The sequence below is a fragment of the Salvelinus sp. IW2-2015 genome, unplaced genomic scaffold (genome assembly GCF_002910315.2).
Source record: "Salvelinus sp. IW2-2015 unplaced genomic scaffold, ASM291031v2 Un_scaffold303, whole genome shotgun sequence".
NCBI classification, from domain to species: domain Eukaryota; kingdom Metazoa; phylum Chordata; class Actinopteri; order Salmoniformes; family Salmonidae; genus Salvelinus; species Salvelinus sp. IW2-2015.
The window spans coordinates 1,840-29,210 of NW_019942533.1; the positions used below are offsets into that span (position 1 = coordinate 1,840).

Here is a 27,371-nt window from a genome sequence, read left to right on the forward strand (position 1 = left end):
CCATTCATGCGTGTGTCGGTGTTGGTGAGCAGCATCTAACCCAGTATGGTGTGGTGTGTGTGTGAAGCGAGCACTAAACCAGTAAGTGTGTTGTGTGTGTGTGTGAGCAGCACTAACCCAGTATGGGTGTGTGTGTGTAGCAGCACTACCCATAAAGGTGTGTGTGTGGTGTGTGAGCAGCACTCAACCCGTATGTGTGTGTGTTGTGTGTGAGCTAGCACTAACCCAGTAGGTGTGTGTGTGTGAGCAGCAACTAACCCGTATGGTGTGTGTGTGTGTGGTGGAGTCAGCACCAACCCCAGTAATGCGGTGGTGTGTGTGTGAGCAGCACTAACCCAGTATGGGTGTGTGTGTGTGTGTGTGAGCAGCACTAACCCAGTATGGTCTCTTGCGTTCAGCTATAGGTGTCTCTGCCCTTGCAGAGGCTGTAGATGAAGTATCCCAGCTGGTCAACGTTCTCCAGACGCTCAGTCACCATCATCTGCTCGTGGACCAGGTAGGACTGGGGAAGGTAGGTACCAGCCTAGGGGGGTTGCAAATCACACACTTAATTAACATTATTTCCTCCAACATGTGATTGGTTTTTATTATTGAAATACATATAAACAGCTTCAGTCATCTGTGTGTGTTTTACAGGTACCTTGATGTTGATGAGCAGCTCCAGCAAGTCCTTGGGAGGCATGACGATGGAGGTGTTGAGGGGGATGACGTAGCACTTGTTCAGGCTCAGGTCCAGGTAGGCTGTCAGCCTCTGAGGAGGAGGAAAGGAATTAGATCACTACAAAAACACCCAGAGGTACTTTACATTCAGACCTGTGTGACATCAGTCTATCTAAACGACAAATCAGTTTGACAAATCAGGTTTCCATCCAATTATTTATTTAACTAGGATAGTCAGTTAAGAACAAATTCTTATTTCAATGACGGCCTAAGAACAGTGGGTTAACCGCCTTGTTCAGGGGCAGAATGACAGATTTTTACCTTGTCAGTTCAGGGATTTGATCCAGCAACCTTTCGGTTACTGGCCCAACGCTCTAACCACTAGGCTACCTGCCACCCCCAAAAAATGTACAGATTTTCTTGTGAATATTCCAAAATCCACATGCACATTTTCCCATCAGAGGTGCATTTCATCAAATTGACTTATTGCGGATAAAAGGCCATGCTTGATGACTTAGTGCACAAAAGTGTTGCAGTTCAATTCCAATGTACCAAATAAAAACATAAGTTAAATGGGTTTCCATCGGATTTTCAACTCTGATGGTTCTCACACACCAAAAAAAGACCGTTAAATAGCGAGTGTGCCCACTCCGGTATTACCACATGCGCTCTAGCTAACAGATACATAATGGGAGTATAGCCTACATGATAAGATTATGGCCAAAAGAGAAAGATTATTTTGATTTGTCAAACGACAGCCAAGCATTCATCATGTCACCAGAATAAGACCCTGGATATTTATTGGATAGGAGCACCATGCTCATTACCGTGCAAGTTCACCACTCTGAAGTTCAAAACTTATTTTATCTGTAGCCTAATAAACTGCATGCTTCCCCAACAAGTCATAGTGGGAGGTGCAGGTCATCGCGTGACTCCAAGTTTGCTTCGATATGGCGGTTATCAATATTTCCACCGACATTTCTTGCATAATTCTCACATAACACAAAAAGAGCTCACCGTGTCTAGCGTATTTAGTGTTGTCGGCATTTGGAAAGTTTACCAACAAATGTTCTGTTTAGGCCTGTTGTGACTTTTTATCCAACATGCACTTTACGCGCATAAAAAGGTTGGATGGAAACCTGGTGTGTGTGTGTGTGTGTAGCAGTGTTCTCCTCTCACGCTTTTGAAGTCATGGACGATGTCGGCCGGGTCGCTGTCTGAGAACTCTGGCACGGGCACGTTGATTAGCTCCACCTCCTCTAGCACACGGATGCTCTCCTGGATGTGTCTCAGAGCAGAGGGCAGGGCCGCCTCGTCCTCGTCCTGAACCATGTAGTCCCGCTCACGGTAGTCCACCCCGCAGAAATACACCGGGTCCTCCTGAGGAAGACAGGATGAGACAACAACAGTGAGGACTTCTCTCACCTTGACTCTCTCTACTTTACCAACACTGTAGATAGTTAGCTAGCACACTCTGGGTTGTTTCCCAGAAATATCTCCCCGATTAGGGGTTCATTCAAAGTGCTTCTTAGTCCAAGACTAGGCTTAATCTGTGTCTGGGAAACCAGCCCACAGCGTGTGCAAATGTGTCCTCTAACCAAGGAAAGGAAGCTTTAACTATACTGAACAAAAATATAAAAAAACAACATGTAAAGTAATGGTGCCATGTTTAACGAGTTGAAATAAACGATCCCAGAAATGTTCTACACACAAAAAGCTTATTTCTCTCAAATTGTGCACAAATTTGTTTACATCCCTGTTAGCGTTTCTCCTTTGCCAAAATATTCCATCCACCTGACAGATGTGGCATATCCAGAAGCTGATTAAACAGCATTATCATTCCAGTGTTGGGGACAATAAAAGGCCACTAAAATGTACAGTTTTGTCACAACACAATGCCACCGATGTCTCAAGTTGAGTGAGTGTGCAATTGGCATGTTGACTGCAAGAATGTCCACCACAGCTATTGCCAAAGAATTGAATGTTCATTTCTACCACAAGCCACCTCCAATGTCATTTTAGAGAATTTGGCAGTACGTCTAACTGGCATGACAACCGCAGACCACATGAAACCACATCAGCCCAGGACCTCCACATTAGGCTTCTTCATCCGCGGGATCATCTGAGACCAGCCACCCAGACAGTTGATAAAACCGAGGAGTATTTCTGTCTGTAATAAAGCCCCCTTTGTGGGGGAAAACAAATGTTGATTGACTGGCCCACCCATGGCTGCGCCCCTGGAACCCACAGATTAGGGCCTAATGAATTTATTTCAATTGACCAATTCCTTATATGAACTGTAATTCAGTAAAATTGTTGAAATTCTTGCGTTTATATTTTTGTTCAGTATATAGTTGAACCTATGGCATTATAGGAGTCTAACCAACAGTCCATCTCACCTGCAGTATGTAGGACTTGTAGAGGTAGGCCCCTCCCACCACCACACCAGACAGCATGAGAGCCAGGCCCAGGCACATGCACCAGCACCACACTTTGGACTGCCGACGCACCCGCATGCCATCCTCCAGGTCCTGAGAGAGAAGACAAACAGAGCCAAAACGTTACATGCACATTTGATCATTTAAAATACATTACACCAGGCAACAGATGCAGTGCATAGGCCTATATTAACGATTGCAGCAGATACATACACAAAAAAAGCCTGAAGACCCCCCCATTGTGGTCCTCTATAATATACAGAGTAAGGCCTAAATACAGCTGGTCTCCAGCACGTCTGCCTGTTTGTTTCATTACATAATATCGGTTCATCAACCTGTCTCAATTAACAGTATATCAGCCCAGATGAATCATGGCTAACATTAAGGAAACGGACCTCTATAAATCCTCTCTATTGTTCAAATAAAATCACTCCAACACAACATAGCCAAACAGTGTGATTCAAATAGTGCTGCTTAGTCACAATACAGCTGTGGTGTGTTCTGTTGACATCAGTTGGAGTATGGTAGTAGTGATAGAGATGCTTATGTAACGTACAATTCAAACACAGCCATTCCTCCCTCCCTTCCCCCCCTCTTCTCTGTGACCTTTCCATCATGCCTTCGTCTACCTCAAGACATTATTTCTAACCATTATTCATTTACTGCCGTATCTTTTCGCCCTCTCCATCATCATCATCTGTTGTTTTGCTCCCTCACTTTAATATTATGGAGTCTAGAGACACATGTTGTAATTTGGTGGCAGGCCCTTTTCCTGAACTCGTTGATGTTGGTTGTTTATGCAGAGGTGGGGTTTGTACTGAAACAAAAGAGTGGATGTCAACAGCTCTCTGGAGATCAGTTTTTTTCTTCGTTTTCCGCATCTGATCTGAGAGATCCTCATGCTCGTACTTTAGTGGAAGAACATTGTCCCCCCCCCCCCCATTAGTCCACGGTCGATAGTCCCAACGAGAGACGTGCTTGAGGTAAACCAAGGTGCATATTTTCATGAATTCAAAATTTCCAACAGATACAGGGGCTATTGAATGATGGCCAAGCTTCTCACTAATAATTTCAGGTTAGCTTATTAACATGGCTAAAGGTCAGGAATAAGGAGGTGGCTCATGGCTGGTCTCTGTGGACCATGCTGTCTGGTCGTGTCACAGACCTTCACTAGCCTCTGATGCCTTATCCAGGACATTAGCATTTAAATCACCTGTCTGACTGTCCAAACTGCTCTCCTACTTGTGAAACAGACATGATTTCCAGGTCTTTCTATGCAGTGGCATTTTCTCCCCAGGTCTGTCCCTGGCTGCTGCATTCCTCAACTCACTCAGATTCTCTATAGTGAATGAATTCTCTATAGACTTGTAATCTCACATGCACTCTATTTCCAATGGAACTATGTATCCACCCAGATACAGTACATTTGGAAAGTATTCAGACCAGTTCCTATTTTGTTAGGTTACAGCCTTATTCTAAAATGGATTAAATAGTTGTTTCCCCCCTCAATCTACACACAATATCCCATAATGGACAAAGCAGTGATTACAGCCTTGAGTATGGCGCTACAAGCTTGGCACACATGTATTTGGGAAATTCTCTGATTCTTCTCTGCAGATCCTCTCAAGCTCTGTCAGGTTGGATGGGGAACGTTGCTGCACAGCTATTTTTAGGTCTCTCTAGAGATGTTCAATCTGGTTCAAGTCCAGGCTCTGGCTGGGCCACTCAAGGACATTCAGAGGCTTGTCCTGAAGCCACTCCTGCGTTGTCTTGGATGTGTGCTTAGGGTTGTCCTGTTGGAAGGTTAACCTGCTCCAGAGTGCTCAGGATCTCAGACCGGGGAGAAGGTTTTCATCAAGGATCTCCAGTCTGTGCTGCTGAAAAACATCCCCACAGCATGGTGCTGCCACTACCACCATGCTTCACCGTAGGGATGGTATGGGCCAGGTCATGAGCGGTGCCTGGATTCCTACAGATGTGACGCTTGGCATTCAGGCCAAAGAGTTCAATCTTGGTTTCATCAGACCAGAGAATCTTGTTTCTCTGGGTCGGAGTCCTTTAGGTGCCTTTTGGCCAACTCCAAGCGGGCTGTCATGTGCTTTTACTGAGGAGTGGCTTCAGTCTGGCCACTCACCCATAAAGGCCTGATTGGTGGAGTGCTGTAGAGATGGTTGTCCTTCTGGAAGGTTCTCCAATCTCCACAGAGGAACTCTGGAGCTCTGTCAGACTGACCATTGGGTTCTTGGTCACCCCCCCTGACCAAGGCCCTTCTCTCCCGATTGCTCAGTTTGGCTGGGTAGCCAGCTCTAGGAACAGTATTGGTGGTTCCAAACTTCTTCCAGAACGATGGTTGGGGGGGGACGACTGTGGGGACCTTCAATGCTGCAGATATTTTTTGGTAACCATCCCCAGATCTGTGCCTCGACACAATCCTGTCTGAGCTCTAGAGACAATTCCTTCGACCTCATGGCTTGCTTTTTGCTCCAACATGCACTGGCAACTGTGGGACCTTATACAGACAGGTATGTGCCTTTCCAAATCATGTCCAATCAATTGAATTTACCACAAGTGGACTCCAATCAAGTTGTAGAAACATCTCAAGGATGATCAATGGAAGCAGGATGCACCCGAGCTCAATTTCATGTCTCATAGCAAAGGTCTGAATACTTATGTAAATAACGTATTTCTGTTTTTTACCCCCCTTTTCGTGATATCCAATTGTGATTTTGTCTCTTCTCAACTCCCCAACGGCCTCGGAAATGTCGAGACGTGTCCCCGAAACATGACCCACCAAACCGCACTTCTTAACACCTGCCCTCTTAACCCATAAGGCAGCTGCGCCAAAGTGTTGGCTTTAACACCGCTCACCGAGGTCAGCCTGCAGGCGCCCAGGCCGCCACAAGGAGTCGCTAGAGCGCGATGAGCCAAGTAAAGCCCCCCTGGCCAAACCCTCCCCTAACCCAGACGATGCTGGGCCAATTGTGCGCCGTCCTATGGAACTCCCAGTCACGGCTGGTTATGACACAGGCTGGGATCGAACCCGGGTCTGTAGTGACGCCTTAAGCACTTCTATACAGTGCCTTAGTACGCTGCACCACTCATGAGGCCTCAAATTTTTATGAACTTGCTAAAATTTCTAAAAACCTTTTCCCACTTTGTCATTATGGGGTATTGTGTGTAGATTGAGGAGTAAATTTTTTTATTGAATTGATTTTTGAATAAGGCTGTAATGTATCAAAATGTGGAAAAAGTGAAGGGGTCTGAATACCTTTCGAATGCACTAACTTTATGGGCACTTATACTGAATTTTTATTTAGTGTGTAACTGCGCGCTTATTGGTAGGCCGGGCCCTATAACATGTTATTACTACCCTGCGCCAACCGTAGATTTATAGACATGAATCCGGGCTCTTGGGATGAGTTTTGACTCACAGGCTTCTTATTACGGATACAGCATCTACTAACTGACAGTTGATAGGTTAACAAAAACAAAATGTCTGTACACAGCATGCATTTTGTTATCAAAAGTTCCCTCATTGCTTTATCAGGAGGAAAGACCTCACACCGACCTTCGACACTAATACACTTAATTTGATCAATACTTTGTGTATGGCGTCTATATAAAACACATTTACTGTTTACCCTTCAGAACCAAAAACACACACCAACACAAACAGGAAAAAATATTCGAATAAATAGGAAAGACGACCTGAGTGATCTTCACGCATTTCAGTTACAGGCCTCTACTAAATCAACACCGAAACAGAAAGCTAGCACGGTTCTGCCCAGGCCAGCAACTGCGAACACCACTAAGCCTACCGAAAATAATTTGCTCAACAGACATTTTCCGACGTCGCTCGGGTCACGGGTTGAATTATCAAGAGTCTATACATGTTTCTAATCGACGTTACTTTGTTTCAGTTATGTTTCTACATTGTTTAAACTGTTACAAAGTTGCGTCATCCACGTTAGTTGCAACAAATATTAACTACATTGGTTTAGCTCAGATCAACTCACCCTCTCCTCCGGAATAAGCGCTTCGGCATTGCATGCCTTCTTCAAATCCCTTTGTCCAAAGGACGAATTAAATGTTACTTTCACCATTTTTAAAAATCTAAATGTTAGACCAAGCAACAATCGGCTTCTGCAGGAACGTCTTCGTGTGGCGTCTGATTACAATGACGTTGCTAAATACAAAACATCCCGAACGGGTCACATGAGTGATTGCAGCCGTATAGGCTGCATTCAAGAACCTACACGGTTTTAGAAACGTTCCTGAACGTTTTTTTTCTCCCCGCTGGGGGGCAGTATAATCTCAAAAACATATTTAGTGGCTGAGAGGCATTTATCATATGGAATAAAAATGGTTAATTAAATGTTGCACATGAGAGAAACTCAAGAGATCATAATCATTAATAATGTTAGTCAAGTGCGAGGCGATCGAGCGCGCGCCTCTGCTCGCCAGCTTGTGGTCTTAAAACCCTGCTTCGTTTAGCCATTCCTATGGGAAAAATGTATGACGAAATATTACAGTTTTGGAATAAACGTCAAAAATAAGGTCTGCGGTTAACACAGGAGAGTTTATACGTTTTTTTTTCTATGATATAATAGCATTCAGTTAACATTACTTTAGCGAATTATGAAGCCTTTGTGTGTTTTTTTTAACATAAATTCGTCATAACTCACAAAGTGACGTTAGCTGATTAAGATTATTTTATAGAATAAAACGTATAAAATGGCCTAACCCCGTGTTTACCACACTTTTTTTCGGCGTTTATCCAAACACGTCATTAATTTTCTCCATAGGCTTTGTCGAACGAACCATGGCGGATTATAGTGCCTACAAAAAGACGCCATTACTATTTCTGTCTATGCAGGTGTCTCATCGCAGGTGCCTGTCCAGTGCAGACCTTCAACACTGGGTTTTCACTTGACTTCGTATTCTTTTCCTGTTCTCCTCAAGTAGGCTTGCCTAAACTATTTGATTTAGTATTTTTTTTGCTTTCTAAAACATTAACCATGTATTTTTCAGACGTGTCAAAACTTTGGATTGTTGTCTGCTTAAGAGAAGCCAGCTGGTTGAAAACGATGCGTGAGGTATCAAATTATGCCTGTTGAATAGGCACACTTGGAGAGGAGGGTAGACCTATGTTTTTCCGTCACCGTTGGTTACTATGAGTGACGAGGTAAAGATGTCGGTGATGGAAAACATAACGAAAGAAAGAGGACAATTGATATCGATTCGCCGTCTTACCAGGATAAACTACAACTGTACAAGCTGAGGGTAGTCGTTATTTATCAGCTAAACGCATTATCGTGTATGGAGTATGGCAGGTGTTCACATATGACAGCAAATTATAGTGACTAGTTAGTTTTTCATTATATTGTGAAATAAAACGGGGGGCTAATCGGGAACTTCTGATTGTCAAGAGTTCCCATCCCTCTTCAACACTATGGACGTCGTCGACTACAGAAGCGAGTTCAGGATGTCAGCCAGAGAAGTCAAAGCCTTCCTAGACGCGGACAGATTCACGGGTGTCGGGGACGGGATTCAGGATGATGTTGAATATAGATTTGTGGATGTCCTGCTGTTTGGTGGGGCGCCTTGGGGGTTCACTCTGAGAGGGGGTCTGGAGCACCGAGAACCACTGCTCATAACCAAGGTATCTATGATTAGGATGAAGAAATATAAATACAGAGAACCCTTATTGACTTAACTTTAGCCACACTAGTTAACAACAGATGTGCAAATTAACAACAATAACATGTACCATAGATCAATTATGCAAATAAAAACAATTTAAATGTAATTATTTCTCCACTGTCATGGATGGGTTTCACCTTTCCTGTTTCCCCTGTTATGAAAATAAGGCTGTGTGGAGATTAAACACTGGAACATCACCGTAGTTTCCTGATTGGTTAACTGTGTGTGTTTCATCCAACACTCACATGTTTTCTCAGTCCAGAAATAGTTGGGGCTGTCCCTATGCCTTTATGCCTTTGGTATGTTGCATGTTTTCACCTTTAAACTTCTGCCCTGGCCAATGTCTTGAGCACATCTCTACTAGTCACCACAAGTTTTGTTCTATGTGTGTTTTGGGGGGGGGGGGGGCTGTCTTCCATGCTCATCACAGCAGTACCAGGAACCATTCAGGAATGCAGAAGTGAAGATAATGTGTGTTTGGCAGTGGCTGACCAGGATTGGCTCAGTCAATGCTGCTCTCCAACAGAATGAGGAAACAGTTTGTTTCCATCCATTTCCACTTCTATTCTCCATTCTGTTTCCATTCCCCTCTCCTGTACTCCTGTATGTGTAGAGAATAAGTGATGGAATGTGCAACAAGTCTGCTCCAACCGTTCTCAAGTTGCTTATGGTTCCATTTTTTTCAATCAGAGCTCTCAGGTTGCCACAGTAAAATTCTTCCAGTGCAGGCAGGACACAATGGACTCAGCACGGATCCATGGTCACTGGCCACCATCACTTACAGGGATTGGGTTTACGCCATATTGCTTGTGTTTTCCAGCTCTTCGTCACTTTCAGAAGCTACACGAAATAACAATCCATCCTGTTCATTTTAGATTGATATCATTTACAAAAGCATACATCTCATATAACTTTGTGACTTGCTCCATTCGCTTGTCAGTAGTAGACTAGTCCCCCTCTGAACGTTGAGACTGGGCTGGAGAGAGGGGATTTGGAAGGGTGGATATGATAGAACCATTTTTAATGAAGTTGACTCAATGCCAGCATGGCAGAGTTGAAGAGAGGGTCCTGTCAACACAGTCTGTGGATGGAATGTGATATTCTTCTAAACTGATGAACTATGGAAAGTGAACTGTTATTAAAATATACTTCACTAATGAGACATTAAGTCTGTAACATGTTCTTCTATCCACATAACTATCAGACAGCATCCCTTGACTGGGCCCCTTTCCCCCTGCCAACACTATCTGTGTGTATTTGTTTTCTTATACTCTTCACTTCAGAAATCTCAATTTGCCCCAGTATGTCACAGCTGTTTTATTAATGATGAATAAACTACTTATAAACACCTTTAATTAAACATTCCTGTTGTGTGATTCAGGTGGAGGAGGGCAGCAAGGCGGCGACCGTCAGCCTGCAGGTGGGAGATGAGATTGTCAACATCAACACAGTTCCCATCAGTGGATCCAGGCAGGAGGCCATCTGTCTGGTCAAAAGCTCCCACAAGACCCTCGCCCTGGTCGTCAGAAGGTGGGCTATGAGCTGCAAATAAATTACCCTTACACCCAGGCACAATACATTTCTATTGAATTGAATATGACAGACATTGAATACAGGATGTCTCAATGGGTACTATCATAGAGTGATTGCTGCGTACCATCTCTCCTATTGTGCTGAGAAGTGCCCATGTGTTTAAAATGGTATACATTAAACTTACGGATGTACATTAATATATTGTTTTATCCGAAACTGACACACAATACCAAATGCAGCACATAAGAGTTGGGCATATCAGGAAGAATGTTTTTTTTTGTACAAATGACTCACTCTGGACTCAAGTGTCTGCAAAGTGTCAAACAAGCTAACCTTAACCCACAAAGACACTATCTTGGGAAACAAGGAGTCCTGTGTAATGTAGTCGGTGCATTCAGAAAGGGAATTTCAGAACCAGCTGGAGGTGTATCAGTTCACACACTTTGACCTGCTGGGATGAAACGTAAAGCAATGAGGCTGCAGCTGTAATTGGTGCTAGTGTCACACATTGCCCTTTGTTGGGGTTTGTTAACAGGTGGGAATATTTTATGTACAGTACCAGTCAAAAGTTTAGACACACCTACTCATTTCAGGGTTTTCCTTTATTTTTACTATTTTCTACATTGTAGAATAATAGTTTAGACATCACAACTATGAAATAACACATATGGAATCACGTAGTAACCAAAAAAGTGTTAAACAAATCAATATATTTTAGATTCTTCAAAGTAGCCACCCTTTGCCTTGATGACAGCTTGGCACACTCTTGGCATTCTCTCAACCAGCTTCACCTGGAATGTTTTTCCAACAGTCTTGAGGGAGTTCCTTGTTGGCTGATTTCCCTTCACTCTGTGGTCCAACTCATCCCAAACCATCTCAATTGGGTTGAGATCGGGTGATTGTGGAGGCCAGGTCATCTGATGCAGCACTCCATCATTATCCTAATTAGTCAAATAGCCCGTACTCAGCCTGGAGGTGTGTTTTGAGTCATTGTCCTGTTGAAAAACAAACGATAGTCCCACTAAACCCAAACCAACTTTTGGCTGGTACTGTATTTGTGAAGACAATGTTTATGGCAACTCTAACCACTGACATGCATAGACAGGACTGTCATTATACTAGACGCATGTCATTTATAGAATATTGCTTGGTCATAAAGTACAGTATACCTTAGTTTGAACTGGAAGAGTGGAATGCTAACTGATCATTACTAAACCACGAAGGGCAGGGCCACAGCTTGTTATGTCTACACTAGGACTAGGTACGAACTTCACTTATTTATTTTTTTACACTCTTTCATCCGTGATATCTACTATGCTTAGTAAAGAAGTGTGGAGGTTCATTTTTTACAGATATCTATGATATCTACCCAACAGCGAAGGGATGCAGTACATGCCTTTTAAATTATGTGAGCAAACGAACCTCTTCACACAACAGTGAGAGAAAGCCAGTGTAGAGAACATTGAAGACCGCCCTATAGGGGAAGGAATGCTCTGAACTTCGTGGCGTGTTCATAAAACACATTCTCATACATTCTCTGGTAGGTGTGAAAGTGTCAATGCCAGCAAATATCTCCTTTGTTCATTTACGACTAGACTGCTCAATAGCGAATGGGAGGCTCAGAGCATGGGGTGGGATGTGTTGTGCGTAATCTCATTATGGTCCCGTGTGGCTCAGTTGGTAGAGCGTGGCACTTGCAACGCCAGGGTTGTGGGTTCGATTATCATGGGGGACAAGTACAAACAAAATATGAAAATGTATGCACTCACTACTGTAAGTCGCTCTGGATAAGAACATCTGCTAAATGACTTAAGTGTAAAATGTATTGTCTGAGCTCCAAACGCTGTTAAGACATGTGAAGAAGGAAAAGCAGATACACGGTTTAAAGCTGTGGGAGGATGGGTGGAGCTGTCTAGGTCTGTGAGTGTACATCTAGTAGTGTTGTCTTCCATACCAGGTTTAGTATCACAATACTTGATACTAGTGGTTTGCCAACATGGCCGTACTCATATTCCTAATCGTATCTGTAAATTGACAGTTAATAGTCCGATCGGCAAAAAAGTGTTTTAATATGCCTAGGTATTTTGACATCTACTTATCTCCCTGCATGTTTATAGACCAATCAAGTGTGTCTGTTTCCTCAACTTGCAACAGGCAGAAAAGTTTGCTGTCACTCAGTCAGAGAATGCGCATCGGCGGTTCATCTTTTTTCTCTACCCTCGGCCGCTTGTTAGATATTATGCACATTGATAGCTTGCTGGCTAGCAAACGTTCTCGACCATCTGATTTATCATAGTAGCAGGCAAACAGGAAGCAGCAGCAATCTAAATGATCAGACCGGAACATGCGAGGAGAAGTGATCAGATGAAATTATGAAGTGGAGCGAGTGGATGGAGAAATACAGATTCACTTTATCCAATCAGAGCAACAGGATTAACGTACAGCCCCGTCCTTCTCTTCACAGACAGGCAAACTATCCAGTTGAGTTATTTAGACCACATAGCACCTTGCACTTGATTGATAGATGCGTGCTGCCACCCAAATATATATATTTATATCACGGATAATAACAAAAAATACTGGGATCATAATTGTATCAGGAAAATTTCCCATATCTGTACGATACAAATTTTGTCCGACTACTCGGCACAACCCTACTCGATACTATCATGATACTCGATACCAAAACAATTCTAAAACAATACCACATTAAAAAATAAACATTTTAGCCAAAGTCACAGAATGGCACTTGATGTATGTCATTTTTTCAGAGACGGCCATGAATGCATTAATAAATACAATAATACAATCAATTTGACTTTGTCTGACTACATAACAACTTATTTGAATGGTAAATCTCTTGATAAACTGGGTAAATCAAGATTGTGCTTGTTATGGGTGATTTCATCGGGCTACAGTTTCCCTTCCATTTATTCTACTGATCAACAACATTTGCATAGAAGTAACTTATTTTATTAGTGCTCTTTAAAAGTCTCTCTAACCAGTAATGACGTCATTCATTAGGCAAGAGTGGGGCGGCCACCAGAGCCCTATTTTCTCTCTCACACACACAGTCAATAAACTGAGACAGAATAGGTCGTCTTTGGGAGAGACGTTGATTTAAGTGAATTAATTAAGTTTTGGTGGCAATCTGCCTTGAAATCAGAATATTTTGCATTATGGTTCCTCAAACAAAATACCAGAGTAGTGAATTGACATTAGCTTAAGTTGTAAGCTAGAAAGGGAAGTTAGCCTACAAAGCTGGAAGCTACTGGTTTCTTCTTGCATTGTAAAGTGTTGTAGCCTGTATGGAGATTGTTTTGTGAATCAGTAATTAACCGTTTCAACATTTCTACATGCCGTGTCACATTATTCAAGTGTGTTAACTTCTATGCATCATGAGTGGGGAGCTAACATAAGCTAACAGCCCAGACTCCCAGTGCAGGGCATGGAGCAGACACTCGCGCTATAAAGGCGTCGCATGCTTCACAACCGAAACCGTTCGGTAGAGTTCGTGCATATATTATGATGATGTTTTGGACTTCGGCAAGTTAAAAAAAATATATATATATTTTTAAAGGCTGTTCGGGCACACAACATTTTTTCTGGAGGCAAGCCGAAGTTCGGAGCTGAAGTCGACGCTCCTTCGTCGGCGATTGGTCAACTGTAGGGATTCTTCAAGAATGTCTTTGAATAACAACAAAGAGAGATGACTCGTTTTCATGCAAATGTTTTCACAGAAAAATACTTAATTAGATGTAAAATTGCACGACTAAGCTCTCTTTGGACCCCCCCATCAAATGAATGACAGATTTCTTGAGTTAGATTAACTGAATATTTTGATGAAGTGTATTACTGGCTACGCCGTCTCAAAATGGAGAAACAGTACTATTGCTGCTTTTTTTCTAGTCTTAAGGGTGTATGCGAGCACACTCTCGTTTGGTTTGGCTGCGCTGATATTTGACAGAAGTACCGAAAATAACAAATTCTAGTACCAAACCGTTTTTCATGTTTAAATATTGAAAAAGTACAGAACCTTTGGTACACCGTGCAACACATATCTAGTGCCTTATAGTGTATATTTACACTAGAAACACCAGACTTTTACGGCCTCAGTGTTGTGGTTTTTATCATGCTCCTCTGGCTGGCTGTCTGGGTCTGGCAACCTATTCTATAGCGCAATACTTTTCACGAGGGCCTATAGGGCTCTGGTCAAAAGTAGTGCACTGTATAGGGAATAGGGTGCCATTTAGGGTGCCATTTGGAATGCAACTAGGTTGTATACAGCAGAAATATACTGCCCATGTCATGACTTAGGCAGGGGGGCTGCATGTCCTGTAGAGACTGACTGGGCCTCCCTTCTCATTGGCTGAGGAAGACAATGGACCCATTGTCCAGACTTCTCTCTCTGTGTCACGGCTGTTATTTCAGGTTAGATAATGACTCTTAAATGGCACAGAGGAGTATCTGGGGAGTAGTGGGCGAGGGTAGGGGCAGAGAGAGCGAGATGTATGCCAAGTTTCGAAACATGGGGGACCTTTAGCCCACTTTACCTCGGCTCTCTGTCATCACCAGACATCACTCTGTCCAGAGACACCCATCGGTTCTGTTTCCCGTATGTTTCTTACACTTTTAAATCCCATTGACAGACCCTTGATCATTCTGACTTTCAGCTCCGACTGCCCCACTACAGGTCAAACCCTTCCTCATTATGACTCATTCATTACTCAGGAATGTTACCCTTTCAATGCCAAGGTTTTCTGAGATAACTTGGCAATTGAAAGCAAACCTCCGTTTATGTAAATCAATGATGTTACTTGCGCACATCTCAAGCACCATAGCATCATTTGAGGCGGTCATCTAGTTTATCAGTCGGCCACAAACGTGTGTGTGATACACTAGCTAGCCTATGACACCATTAGAGACGGGACAACGGAACAAAAGGGGAACCATTTCCCATGTGAGTGCACCCTGTCAATCACACAAAGAGGACCAGTTAGGGCCATTGTTTGGGGAGCCAGGGCCAACCAGCGCTCTGTCCCAGGGGCTTTGTCTGAATTCAAGGGTCCTGGCTGGCTGGTCTAGCTGCCTGGCTGTGGCTGTGTCGTTGGCTGTCCCTGACATAGATAGACCGAGACAGCTGGTGGTGGTAGGGGACTGTCACCACTCAACAGGCAGGGCCCCTGTGTGTGAAAAGACCACTGTGTGTGTGAATAGACCATGGCCAAACTGCCAACCCGCTGCGTTTTGGCACCACCAGTAACTAGCTAATGACCATATGCTGGTCTAGAAGGCATGCAGAGTATTCTTAGGTGAATTCTTTGTGAACCCCCTGTGGATTTGAGACTTTAACTCTCTCACACACAGTGAATTGAATGGGGGCCAATGATGGATCAACCCTGATTTTTATTTAGGCATCCAGTATTGAATTTCCTCAATCAGACATTCACACCTCTGTGTTGTATTCTTCTGTTAATGTGATTTCATCTCTCCGGACTCTGGTCTTCCACACGCCCTGCTGCTAACCAGAACAAACAACTGCAGAAAGGATGGGATCAGTAGAAGAGGCACAACAACATGCCATCTAGTGGACAAAGTTGCTTTTTTATATGTAATATAAGCCTAGTGAATTCACGTAACTCCCAGTGTTCTATGAAAATCGGAATGTTAAAAAAAAATATTTTGTCGAATTTCTCTCTGGTTTTTGTGTTCTTATAAACACGTTATTTTCTGTTCAAGTGTGTTGTAGTATAGTAGGCCACACTTGAGGCATATACTTGCATAAAACTGATTTAAAAAAATATATAGAATCTGAATCCAATTAAATATGTTTACAGTAATTTAGTGTAACTCGTGCCTCATAACATCATACGAGGTCCCTGCTGACTGGCTCCAGCATCTTAATGCCTGAATCCTATTACAACTTGTAAAGCCACAGGCATGGATTCGCTCAGCTTAGAGAGAGGGCAAAGTAGTAAACACTGTAAAAAAATAAATAAATAAAAAACGGTTGAATCTTATGAAAATCCTATACGAACCAGTGTAAAAGTAGATGTTTTATTCCTGGTGTAGACTCCATAGTTTGTGGAGTATCTGGATAGATCGTCTTTTACTGTATTAACTCTTAAAAAAAAAATGTGTTGTAGATTTAGCCTCCCCCCGCTTGGTTTGGAAAGTGGAATGTTCCATGTTGCCTAGGTGAGTTGACATTGCTAGTTGGGATAGGTTGTCTCACTAGAGCTCATTGTTTTCATTAGCTCTGCTTTGGGAAGCCAGTGTAGTCAAATGAGGACAGCCAGGCTCTGGGGGTGGTTTCAATTGTATCTCCCTTGATATGCCTGGATGGAGGGTAGGAATTGACTGAAGACATCATTTCAGGTATGCTTTTCTCTGTTATTCACTTTAGTGGTAAAGAGCTATCTAGAAGTGAGACTCACAGGACAAGGAGGGCACTGAACCTTTATCTGCTGTAAAGCGTATCTTTTAGGACTCTTAGTGTTTCAAAAATAGTCATTTTTGGTGGTGTATCTTGCTGCACAGTGACAATTGTCTGTATTGTTTTATTCTAGCTATGTCACACTAGTTTTGTCTTCTTCCATGATCAGATTTGAAAACGGGGTTGCTGACAGCCAAAATAAAACAAGGCACGTCTTTTCAACTTTTCCTCAACTTTTAATTGAATTGGGCTGTGTGGTTAAATGATCCTTCAGGGGTTATTGTATAGTCAACCTAAACATGTGAGGAGGGAGAGGAAGATCCTATAGTGTTTACTCTTGTCAGGCAGGAAGTCTCCCATCCTCAGGCAAAGCCCTGGATTAACACTGAACCGTTAACATGACAGCGAGGGCCTCCTCTCCCCTCTACCTCCACTCCCACACCAAGACAAACTGTTCAACTCTAGAGTAAGCATTTACTCTGAGACAGGCACTTGACATTTTTGGGGGTGACTTTATCAGATCTGGGTTAGGACTTATTAGGCCATCAGTTTATTGTTCCAGATGTCTTTTGTAGAATGATGGTAAAGTGGACTGACCGTCGTCCCTATGCCACATGCTATACCCACTATTTTACAGGCTGGTATCTGAACCCTGTAGGAACAGAACGGCATGTAACGTGGGTGTGGAGCCTGATGCTGAGGTCTCCTCTCTGTAACCAGCCGATAAGRCCAGCTGTGATTACGCAGGCACTTTCTATTGTGTTGCTTGTTTCATTCGGCCCCCGTTTTTAAAAAGCAGGCACCAGGCAGCGGGGCTCAGTGGACCTGGGCATAGCAGGGCACACTGCCTGATTCTGTTTGGGTTTGGTTCTTCTGTCCAGCAAGGTGGTGATTCAACAGTTCTACGTCCTTATTAGAGTCACTGGTTCTTCCCTCGTTATCTGAACCAGTCAAAAAATAGCTCTTCTCTTAGAAATGTTTACTGTTATTTTAAACGGGGATCGATTGTGTCTAGGGACTTGCAGTGTTTGGTTTACATACATCCACCGCCAACCCCCCTCGCCATTCTGGAATGTAATGGTGGAGTACCTGTCGATGACGCTTGTTCTTCGACTGCAGGACGAAATCATCTCCACTGGACGTCTGTATCAAGTTGCTGTGTTTTCCACCATGACTGATATCATTCGGGTAGAGAAGTCAAGTAYTTATCTTGGCCTTGTCTTTCTGCCATCAAGGTCATTGCGGTGTTCACTAACAAGAGGGGGTAGGATCAGTTGTTTTTCTGTGTTCCTCTCTCCATTGTCAGCTGACCTATGACTCCGTTAATTAAGTGGAGATCTCTGTCTCGTCACTACGATATAGCGTACTTCCCAACGCCAACTGTGTGGTGCGCATTGGTTGGTTGCCAATGACCTGTTTTTGTAATGCTGTCGTCAAATCAGCTTTACAGATTCCTCTGGAATTGGAACTGTTTAAAACTAATCTACATGTCCAAGCTAACTGCAATTAGGTGAAACCCTGTTGATTGTCTCATGCCAGGATTCCGCGCGTGACTCAAATCGAGTGTGTGTGCTGACTGACCATGCAAGCAATCTTACTTTTTTAACTCCACTCCAGTGGTTAATGGGCCATGAGCCAATGAGAAAGCCCCATGGACTGATCTACAGCGAGGACACTGGGCATGACAATAACCCTGGCCCCTCCCCTCCCGAGGTAAATCCTCACAATCCCCTAGGAAATATCCCATTGACTACAACACTGGGAGGATACACACTTGTTGTAGCCACACCAAGATGAAGTGTCGGTCAGTGTGTGTGAAGAGCAGGGTAGAAGAGCTCTCGATCTCTGTGTTTTGAGAGCTCTGTGATTGGACTGATGCAGCAGAAGTTATGGATGTGGAGAATTCCTTTGCACAGATAGCTCCTTGGCCAAAGAAGCTGTAAAATCTGACCAGGGTCTGTAGAAGTGCCTTGTCGATCATTGAAGTGTCTCAAAGGAATGCACTGCGTAGAAAGGCTCTGAGGAGAGGAGCAGTCATTTTCAGCCTGCTTTATCAGTGCTCTCTGAGACGCTGTTATTTGCTGAAAGAGAACTTGACAAAAGAGTGCATCTGAAATGCCACAGCGAGATTGAGAATTCTTTGGTAAGTTTTCTTTGATTTCTTCTTATTAAGCTCATTGGACTTCCCTCTCTCTCATCCGTCTCCCTACCTAATGCTGTGTCAACTCCACGCCGAGCGACTTAAAATTTAGTTTCAATAAATCTCTTTTCAGTTTGAAATGCTAATTCCCTCCATGTGTATTTACAAAGCTTGCCTCTTGTTTTATTCTGTTTTTATCTAAGCCTACAGTTTAGGTTACACTTTTCACGCTTGCTGCCCGCATAGCCTAGATATTCACACCCAATTGGGTCAGTTTCGCTACTGTTTGTTTTCGAATGTCGTTTTCACTGAAACCGGAGGAGAATTTTCTGAAACTAGCCCCAACGTCGTCTCCTCCCCTCTGGGTAGCTGTGGCAGTTCAGCTGTAACCCTGACAATAAGGACTCCTGACTAGAATAGCCATTTGCATTTCTATTGTGAGCTCTGTTGGGGTTCTGTTAGGGCAGCATACCACTCTCAGGACCACTGACTGACTGGAGAAGGAAGGAAGGGAGGGAGGGAGTGAGTGAGTGCGTGTCGGTGTGCGTGCGTGCCTACGTGGTCTGTCTCTGACGCTCTCTTTCTTTATGCTTCTTATTGAGGAGGAGAGCTTCTCAGGTTGCCCTCWGCCTCCCTCCCATAAATTAGCTTGACTCCATGAGCCAAGTGCSTGAACTTTTGGAAGATTGCCAACGTTGATGTCCCACTTCAGACAGAGCTCCTGTGGGGCTGACTGCCAATCAAAATGCATCTTCACATTCCTTTGGCCCCATGATGGAATGTAGGAGTCTTATATCGTAGATCAGAGAGGTTAAGGATTTGAGTGGGTGGCTCTTAGCCTTACGCTTATACAGTATCTGTAGTCCACAATATGTTGCTCTTGTCTAGTCCATTCTGGTCGTGCCAACCGGGTGTGGGTCACAGGGTGACAAAAAAAAGGGACTGAAAATGCCCTGTTGGACCATACATGGGTTCAAATACTATTTGATATAATTTCACATTCTTTATCTGGGCTTGACTGAACTTTCCTGGTGCAATGGAACCAATATAATAGTTGTAAAAGTGCAAATGCCACCCATCTGGCACTCCAGGCAGGCTAAAGCAAAAACTAAATGTATTTGAAATATTTCAAATAGTATTTGAACCCAGGTTTGTGTTGAGCAGACGCCAGCTTGCACATAGTGTGAAACCACTGATCTCATCTTTCTAATTGATTCAAAGGCTAAGCCCCCGCCTACACCATGCTGTTTACACTCAAGGGATCTCTCTCTGTCTGTCGCCGTACAGCCATATGGCAGTGGGATGACCACCAGACAGACCATGTTATAGGTCATTTCTATTCTGTCTCAGTGTTGTTTTTCTAAATAACAGATATTTCTCATAGATTACTACTGCAATGGTGGTTTCCTCTTGCGTTTTGAGTACTGATCCATCAAACGTCTAAGAGTTGACCAAATGAACTACTAATTATTAAGGTCTGTTACCCATGTTACATACCATTCAATGTACAATGAATATAAAGCATAAATCTCTGATTGGCCAGAAGGGGGTGCACAGTTCCCATTGGTCAGTCACTGACAGTATACTGAGGATCTTCAGTACTTTGTCGCTCAGTTGGTAGACCAGTATGAAAGGAGGGGGGGGGAAAGTATGTGCTCACTATTGTAAGTCGCTCTAGATAAGAGCGTCTGCTAAATTACTAAAATGTTAAATGATAGTGACTAGGGATTTGTTTTAGGATTTTGACTATTGTATGTGTTCCTCCTCTGCTGCATGCCCAGGAAAATGAAAATGGTGGATATTGWCTCACAGACCACCATGCCATCAGAATCAGAAACTGACAAACATGTGGCCAGGAACTTTCTCACCAAGATATTACGAAGTTCTATGAGGTATTGTGGAATAGCAACCTCCTCCAGTACACTAGCTATCCCAAACCGACCCAATCCCACTCTGTTGTTGATGTCACCCATTGCATCCCAGCTTCCAATATTACGTGGCGTATAGTACTGTAGTTGTCTGTGGTGCTTGTCTGTGTGTCAGGTTTGTTCGGCGAAAGCTTCACTTTGTATCTCATCTGTCTATGTCTATATTTCATTGTTTTGGTTCATATCTTCTACACAATGAATGTAAAACAACAACTTTTCCACATCAGATTGTATATAATTTTTATAGTAGTTTGTAGTAGTTTTTTTACTGAATTACATATTTTTGTTACCTCTCTCCGACATGCATTTCAGGAAGAACCGCTTCAAGGGGTGAGACTGAAATGAGAAAGAATTTGTCTGTTACCTTCTGGTTTCTAATTAGTTGCATTTAAATAACGTGCTTTCCTTAACCTTCTCTCTGTAGGAGGAATGAACCAGTCTCCCGGCCCCATTCATGGCACTCCTCCAAGTTCACAGAAGACCACCCCGAACCCACAGAGAGTCACAAAGAGCCTCCACCTGCACCCCCACCTCCACCTGTATGGCAGGTCAAACATGAAGTCAGGTGAGCTGCTGGAAGAATCTATGACCTCCTCCTAGTGTCAACGTTACTCAGACACTGCCCGTTAGGGTCATCACAGTTCCTAGAGAATTTGTCTTGAGTTACATTCAGAGAGTTTATGGTTACTCCATCTCCTCAGAGGTAGGGGCAGCCATTATTCTTATGGGGTTCTCATCTCCTGTCATTGTATACAAAAATCTAAAAGTAGGTCAGTTATCAAAGAACAAGAAAACACAGAATAAGTGGCTTATAATACCTAATATAAATCTAATTTAGCTACTGCTAACCAGATTATTAACACAATGTCTTGTTTTATTTCTAGTGCATCCACAAAAGATCTTTCCAGCTGCAGGGACCACGACTCGAATCTACGCCAGTTATCCAGCCAGTTCAGCTCCGTGGGGAATATGGAGAGAGTAGAGCGCCTCTCACACCCCTACCCACCAGGATGCCTCTCCCCTAGCAGGTACCACCGCAGCGCTGAGCCTCTCTCTGGCGGTGGAGGGTCTGGTGGGAAGAGAGAATCGGCCTTCAGTTGCCTCTCCACTACCAGCCCTCCCCCGGAGCCTGCTCTGGCCCTCGCCAACACTGACGCTGCTGCGACTGAGGGCAGCATGTTCTATAAGGGGGTCCAGACACAGACCAGTGAGGATGGAAGGCCGGGTGAGCAGCGCCACAGCCGGTACCTCCAGCTGCCCCAGGGGGACGGAGGCTTGGAGAGCCCCAGGACAGTCCCAGAGGAGCAGCCTGGCTCCCGCTACTCCAGCTCAGGCTCAGGCAGATCGCACATAGGCCCTGTGTGGCATGTCCCAGAGAGGAGGAGGGTAGCAGCGCCCCCCTCTCCTCCTCCTCCTCCCCTACGCAGTGACAGCTTTGCTGTCACCAAGGTGTACCCTGCCTACACAGAGGGGCCTGGAGCTCCACCACACGGGCAGATGAAGAACCAGGAACGAGGGGTGGACAGGCTGGCCGGGGCCCCAGAGAACAGCAGCTACAGAGGCCGGGGCAACCATATCTCTCATGATGAGAACGGGGTAGACCCCAGGTGCAGTTACAACCCTCCACCTCGCAAGAAAGACTTCCTCCACCCAAATATAGCAGCAGGAGCACCTGACTACAACCACAACCAGCTCAGCAACCCAAACAAACTGTTCTCGSTGTCTAGCCAGGACGTGAGACAGAGTCAGTCTCCCTTCGCTTGCCTGCCCAACCACCAGCGGCAGTACAGCGACGAAAGCACTTTCTACCTGCAGACCAGGTCCGCCCCACATCCACCGAAGCCGCAGAGCGTCGGTAGCTACTACCACAGCCTCCAGGAGCTCCCTACCAACAGCAGTAACAGCAGGAACCACGTGAGGTCCTCCACCACGTCCCTGTCCACCTCGACCATCGACCAGAACTATGACGGCGGAGGACACATCCGGTACTACTGCATCACAACCAAGCAGCCAGCCCAGCCAGAGACTCGTGTTAGACAGAGCAAATCAGAGGTCTGGAGGGCTGACATGGAGCTAGCTAAGGGCTCCAATGACAGGGGCTCCACAAGTTCCTCCCACAAGACCAACAAGGTCAAGTATCCTCCTAATCCTCAGCAGCCTTACACCAACAGCAAGGAGCGGAACGGAAATTTCCAACCGGCCAATGTTCTGCTTTACGGGCACACAGCCTCTAATTCCTTATCCTCATCTGGTAAACCTACCACTGAGGAGAAGGAGAGGAGGAGTGAGGGCCAGAGACCTTCTACAGAGGGCCAGCTTAGAAGTTCTTACTCTCCCAGTCCGCCCAAGGACCACAAGGCGGCACCACTGAGAGAAGACCCTTGGGTCTCTCAGGAGAACCARAAGATCTCTTCTCAAAAGACACCCATGCTCCACAGTCTGGCTCAGGAGAGTAGAAGCCCCATGCTTCATTCTCTAGCACAGGAGAGTAAGAGCCTGGTGGAGAACAATCACCCTGTTACGGCACCACAACCACCACCACAACCACCACCATCCAACGGCGGGGGAGAAGCCAACCACGCCATACAGGAGGCTTTAACAGACAACACGGCAACGGGCAAACTGGCGAGACGCAGCGACCGATACGCCACCACCCTCCGCAACGAGATCCAGCTAAAGAGGGCCCAGCTGCAGAAAAGCTGCAGCGCTGCCACCCTGACCTGCCCCAGCGAGACGGAGGAGCCAGAGGAAGAGGAGACAGACCCGGGGGGGTGGAAGTCCACCTCCTCCGATGGCTCCTTTTCCTCCTCCTACAAGGACCACCTCAAAGAGGCGCAGGCTAGGGTCCTCCAGGCKACGTCCTTTAGGAGGAGAGACCTAGAACCTCCCGGGTCAGGGTCGGAGGCTCAGTTAACCAAACCCAACTCACACATAGTRTCCCGCATTGGCGGCCGCAAGCGTTTCCCTCTGAACAAGAGGGTCCACTCGTTCTCCGAGCCAGACAAGATAAACAAGCTGGGAGTGGAGGGTGAGGGAGAACATCCTGTTGGAACAGCACGGTCYTTTGTAGACCGGCGGAAGTTCTTTGAAATGGCTGATAAACCTGCCTTCTGCAGACCCATCTCAACCATCCACAAGTCAGCCCAGCAGAGCTCCAGCACCACTTCCAGCACTTTGGAGCACGGAGAGGGCAAGGCCAGAGGGAGATCCCACTCAGGAGAAACTGAGGAGGGCTGGAGGTCAGGCCTGGCCAGTGAGACCTCCAGTGACCACCACCCAGACCCCCTCAGCCCCGCAGGCAGACAGGCCCTACTGGAGCAGCAGAGGCTGGGGACCTTCACTGAGTACCAGGTCACCTGGAACATGCAGAGGAAGGCTTCAGACACAAAGACCCAGGGGAGGTACCACTCTGCTGACAACATCCTGGACCAGGGAACAGAGGAGACGCCTGTCTGTGTCCACGAGAGGTCCAGATCGTCTCCCTCACAAGACTTCTACACACAGGTGAAGCGTTTCCATCGAATGATTCTTAGTGTAGTGGTAGTGAAGTGATCTGCGTGACTTCCTTTTACGTTAGCACAGACATGCATGAGTTTGTTTAAAGATATAAAAGTCCACGCTGTTTTTTTAAAAATTTATTTTATTTATTTTATTTTACCGTTATTTTACCAGGTAAGTTGACTGAGAACACGTTCTCATTTGCAGCAACGACCTGGGGAATAGTTACAGGGGGGAGGAGGGGGATGAAAGAGCCAGCTGTATTGTCTACAACATTAAATCAGCTGGCCAGAGTGCTGTTTTAGCAGAAGGTTATATTGGGCCAGCTATATTATGGCAATTCAGTGTGTTCTTAATTTTCTTTCAGAAGATCCCTGTGCCATGGAGAGACTCTGTTGAAAATCTGGATCACAGACAGGACCAGCAAGGAGGCAGTTACACCACCAGGTGAGCATCCCACAGTATTCTCTTCTCGACTCTGGTTTCTGTTCTCAGATCGGTTATAACCTATCCACCTATTGTTGGAACACATTTCAAGGTGATAGTTATCTGTTGACGGTGCAGTAACGTACACTCACATGTACATGAGTGTGTGCTACAGTATAATAACAATATCAGTTTGAGTTAGGGCGAGTGGGGAGCATGCCAGTTCAGCCCAGGTGTAGTTATCAGGTGATCAGGGTTTGGGAGGGAACTTCCCTGCCCAGGTAAAAGTGTAAACCTGTTTCAGGCTGTCACAGTCAACTCAGGTCTCAGGTTGTAAACCCACTCGCTGCTCCCTGGGTGTTATTACGGAGATTAGTTGATCTTTTAATTTATTTTATTTTATTGGACAGTAAGTGCTGAATTTGTGAATAAATCAATTCAGAAAGGCCTCTGCTCCTCATTTCAGTTGAATATGTGCTCAGTGTGAGTATGTTGTCTTATATTTGCCTCTTCTGTTCTGTTTGCCAGAGGGCCGAGCGAGAGCCGAGAGCAGCCAGCCCAGCTCGACCACTTCCCACAGCCTCCACAACCGTCTATTCCAAGACTGACCGACACAGAGCCACACAGCAGCAGAGACGTGGCCACCCCCCTCCCTCTCCCTCACCCCTCRGACCACAGATACAAARGTGACTCTGCGGACCCCGCCCACAACCTCCCCGCTCTCCCCCCGTACCCCTCCAACCACACCCACAGCTCTGTGTCTGAGCAACCACTACCACCTCCAACGCCCGCTCCCAAGCCCCAGAATACAGGCCTCATCATGCCACATTGGCCTCTCCTAGGCCTGGAAACCTCCTCAACCACATCCTCCTCCTACGGACTATCTTCCCAGGAATTCCTGCCTGGCCCTTGCACCCATCAGGCTGAACCATCATCCAGCAGCTGCTGCTCCCCCCATGGCACAGAGCTGGATCCTGCCCCAAACCAAGCCTGCTCCTTGGGCTCCACCCAGCTCCCCTCTCCCTCCCCCGGGAGACCCGCTGGACTGGACACGGAGGAGGGAGCAGCTGATTCAACACTAGAGCCATCCTCCACCTCCTCTTCCCACTCTCCTTTATTCTCCTACCAGCCTGCCAGTCTGACGGTTCCCTCCTCAGGTGGGACTCGTTCTCCCTCTCCTCAGTTTGCTCCACAGAGGCTGACGGACCAGCCCCCTGTCTCTGTGTCTATGCAGGATGAAGCCCAGAACAGGTAAGCATTAAGCAACTTAACTGGCATTCTTATGCCCGTCTCCTCAGCTCCCCTTCAAACTACTGTACCTGTCTCTTATACACATCTGCTCCCCTTCAAACTACTGTACAGCCTTACGTAACTAACTGGGGACTGTTGTGTTGCTTTACTTACAGTAAGCCTTGTCCGAGCCAGAACGGCACCTAGTTGCAGGAGCCTATCTCCTGATTCTGTAGCGTGAGGCAGCTCGATTTGAAGTCTCATTTCTTTATCGTAGTAGCAGCACATTGATAGAGGAGGCTATGGAAGATTATTTGGAATTACATGGTATGATGTGCCACAGACCAGAATGCAATGGTTTAGTTTTCCTATGATCCATTTCCCAATGATTTGGTTTCAGCTGCTCAGCATTGGGGCACATACAGTATTTCTGCCACAGTAGCCAGGGCATTAACATTAAGCCCGGAGACAGAAGGCTGTAATTTGATTTGGTCATATGATTGACTGACTGCATGACCTTTCAGTCGGCGGCGCCGTTCCATCCCTGTAATTATCATTGACTCAACCTGTCCACTGTCAGACAGTAACATGGACTGTAAGCTTGTATATTGTAGATGTGGTTAATGTGACTCACTCCTGACATAAAATCCTATTTCAGTTTCAGTAAACTGAGCTGTAAAGTAGACTAAAGGCTAAAGAATGTGTTCATAACAATCATTTGTGTCATTTTAAGTGACAACACCTGTCACTCATTTTTCTCATAATACATTGGATAACTGTAAGTTAAGACTAGCTACTGTTGTCTCTACAGGCCAGAGAACAGGACGAACACTGTGATGGAGATGAGCAATGTAGGGAAGAAGGTCCCTGTGAAGATCGTCCATGCTGAGAGCACCACAGAGAGGGAGAGCCGCCAGTACCTGCTGCACAGCGAGAAAAATAGGGCCCCTGGAGTTTCAGAGGGGCCCAACCTTCCCCCGCCCCTACCGACCAGCCTGCCCTCCCCTGAGCCGCAGCCCTACTCCCTGTTCCGTGCCTACACACCCTACACACGCCATGGGCCCCAGAGTCCCCCCAGGGASCCAACCCTCACTGTAGCCCCAGAAGAGGCCCTGTCCCCTGGGCAGTCTCAGACCAACGGACCCTCCGGTACCTCCACCATGGGTCCCCAGCAGCCTCAGAAGAGTAACTCGGAGGAGGATGTGAAGAGAGAGGAGCTGGCCAGAGACATCATGGACAAGGATAAGTCCCTGGTGGACATCTTGGACCAGAGTAAGATGAAGACCACCATGGATCTGATGGGGGGGATCTTCCCCCAGGGGGAGCAGATCTTGGATGGGGGGCACCAGAGGAGGAAAGTCTCCCCCAAACAGGGATTG

At 45.5% G+C, this 27,371-nt stretch overlaps 2 protein-coding genes across 2 annotated transcripts; one reads left to right on the forward strand and one right to left on the reverse strand.

Moving 5' to 3' along the window:
* Nucleotides 1-374: 374 nt before the first annotated feature.
* Nucleotides 375-7,316, reverse strand: LOC112068233 (integral membrane protein 2B). The gene is made up of 5 exons (XM_024135331.2): nucleotides 7,115-7,316; nucleotides 3,060-3,191; nucleotides 1,840-2,040; nucleotides 641-751; nucleotides 375-523 (listed from the first exon to the last, which is right to left on the reverse strand). The coding sequence occupies exons 1-5, from the start codon at nucleotides 7,199-7,201 to the stop codon at nucleotides 395-397; spliced, it is 660 nt and encodes a 219-aa protein (XP_023991099.2). The 5' UTR covers nucleotides 7,202-7,316; the 3' UTR covers nucleotides 375-394.
* A 589-nt stretch (nucleotides 7,317-7,905) lies between these two features.
* Nucleotides 7,906-27,365, forward strand: LOC112068232 (protein Shroom2; the record flags this gene model as incomplete). Its single annotated transcript, XM_024135326.2, has 9 exons — nucleotides 7,906-8,760; nucleotides 10,183-10,331; nucleotides 20,692-20,802; nucleotides 21,151-21,168; nucleotides 21,263-21,403; nucleotides 21,723-24,342; nucleotides 24,704-24,783; nucleotides 25,291-26,013; nucleotides 26,804-27,365. Coding segments are annotated over exons 1-9 (4,614 nt in total), but the record flags the coding sequence as incomplete, so codon positions are not given.
* Nucleotides 27,366-27,371: the final 6 nt, after the last annotated feature.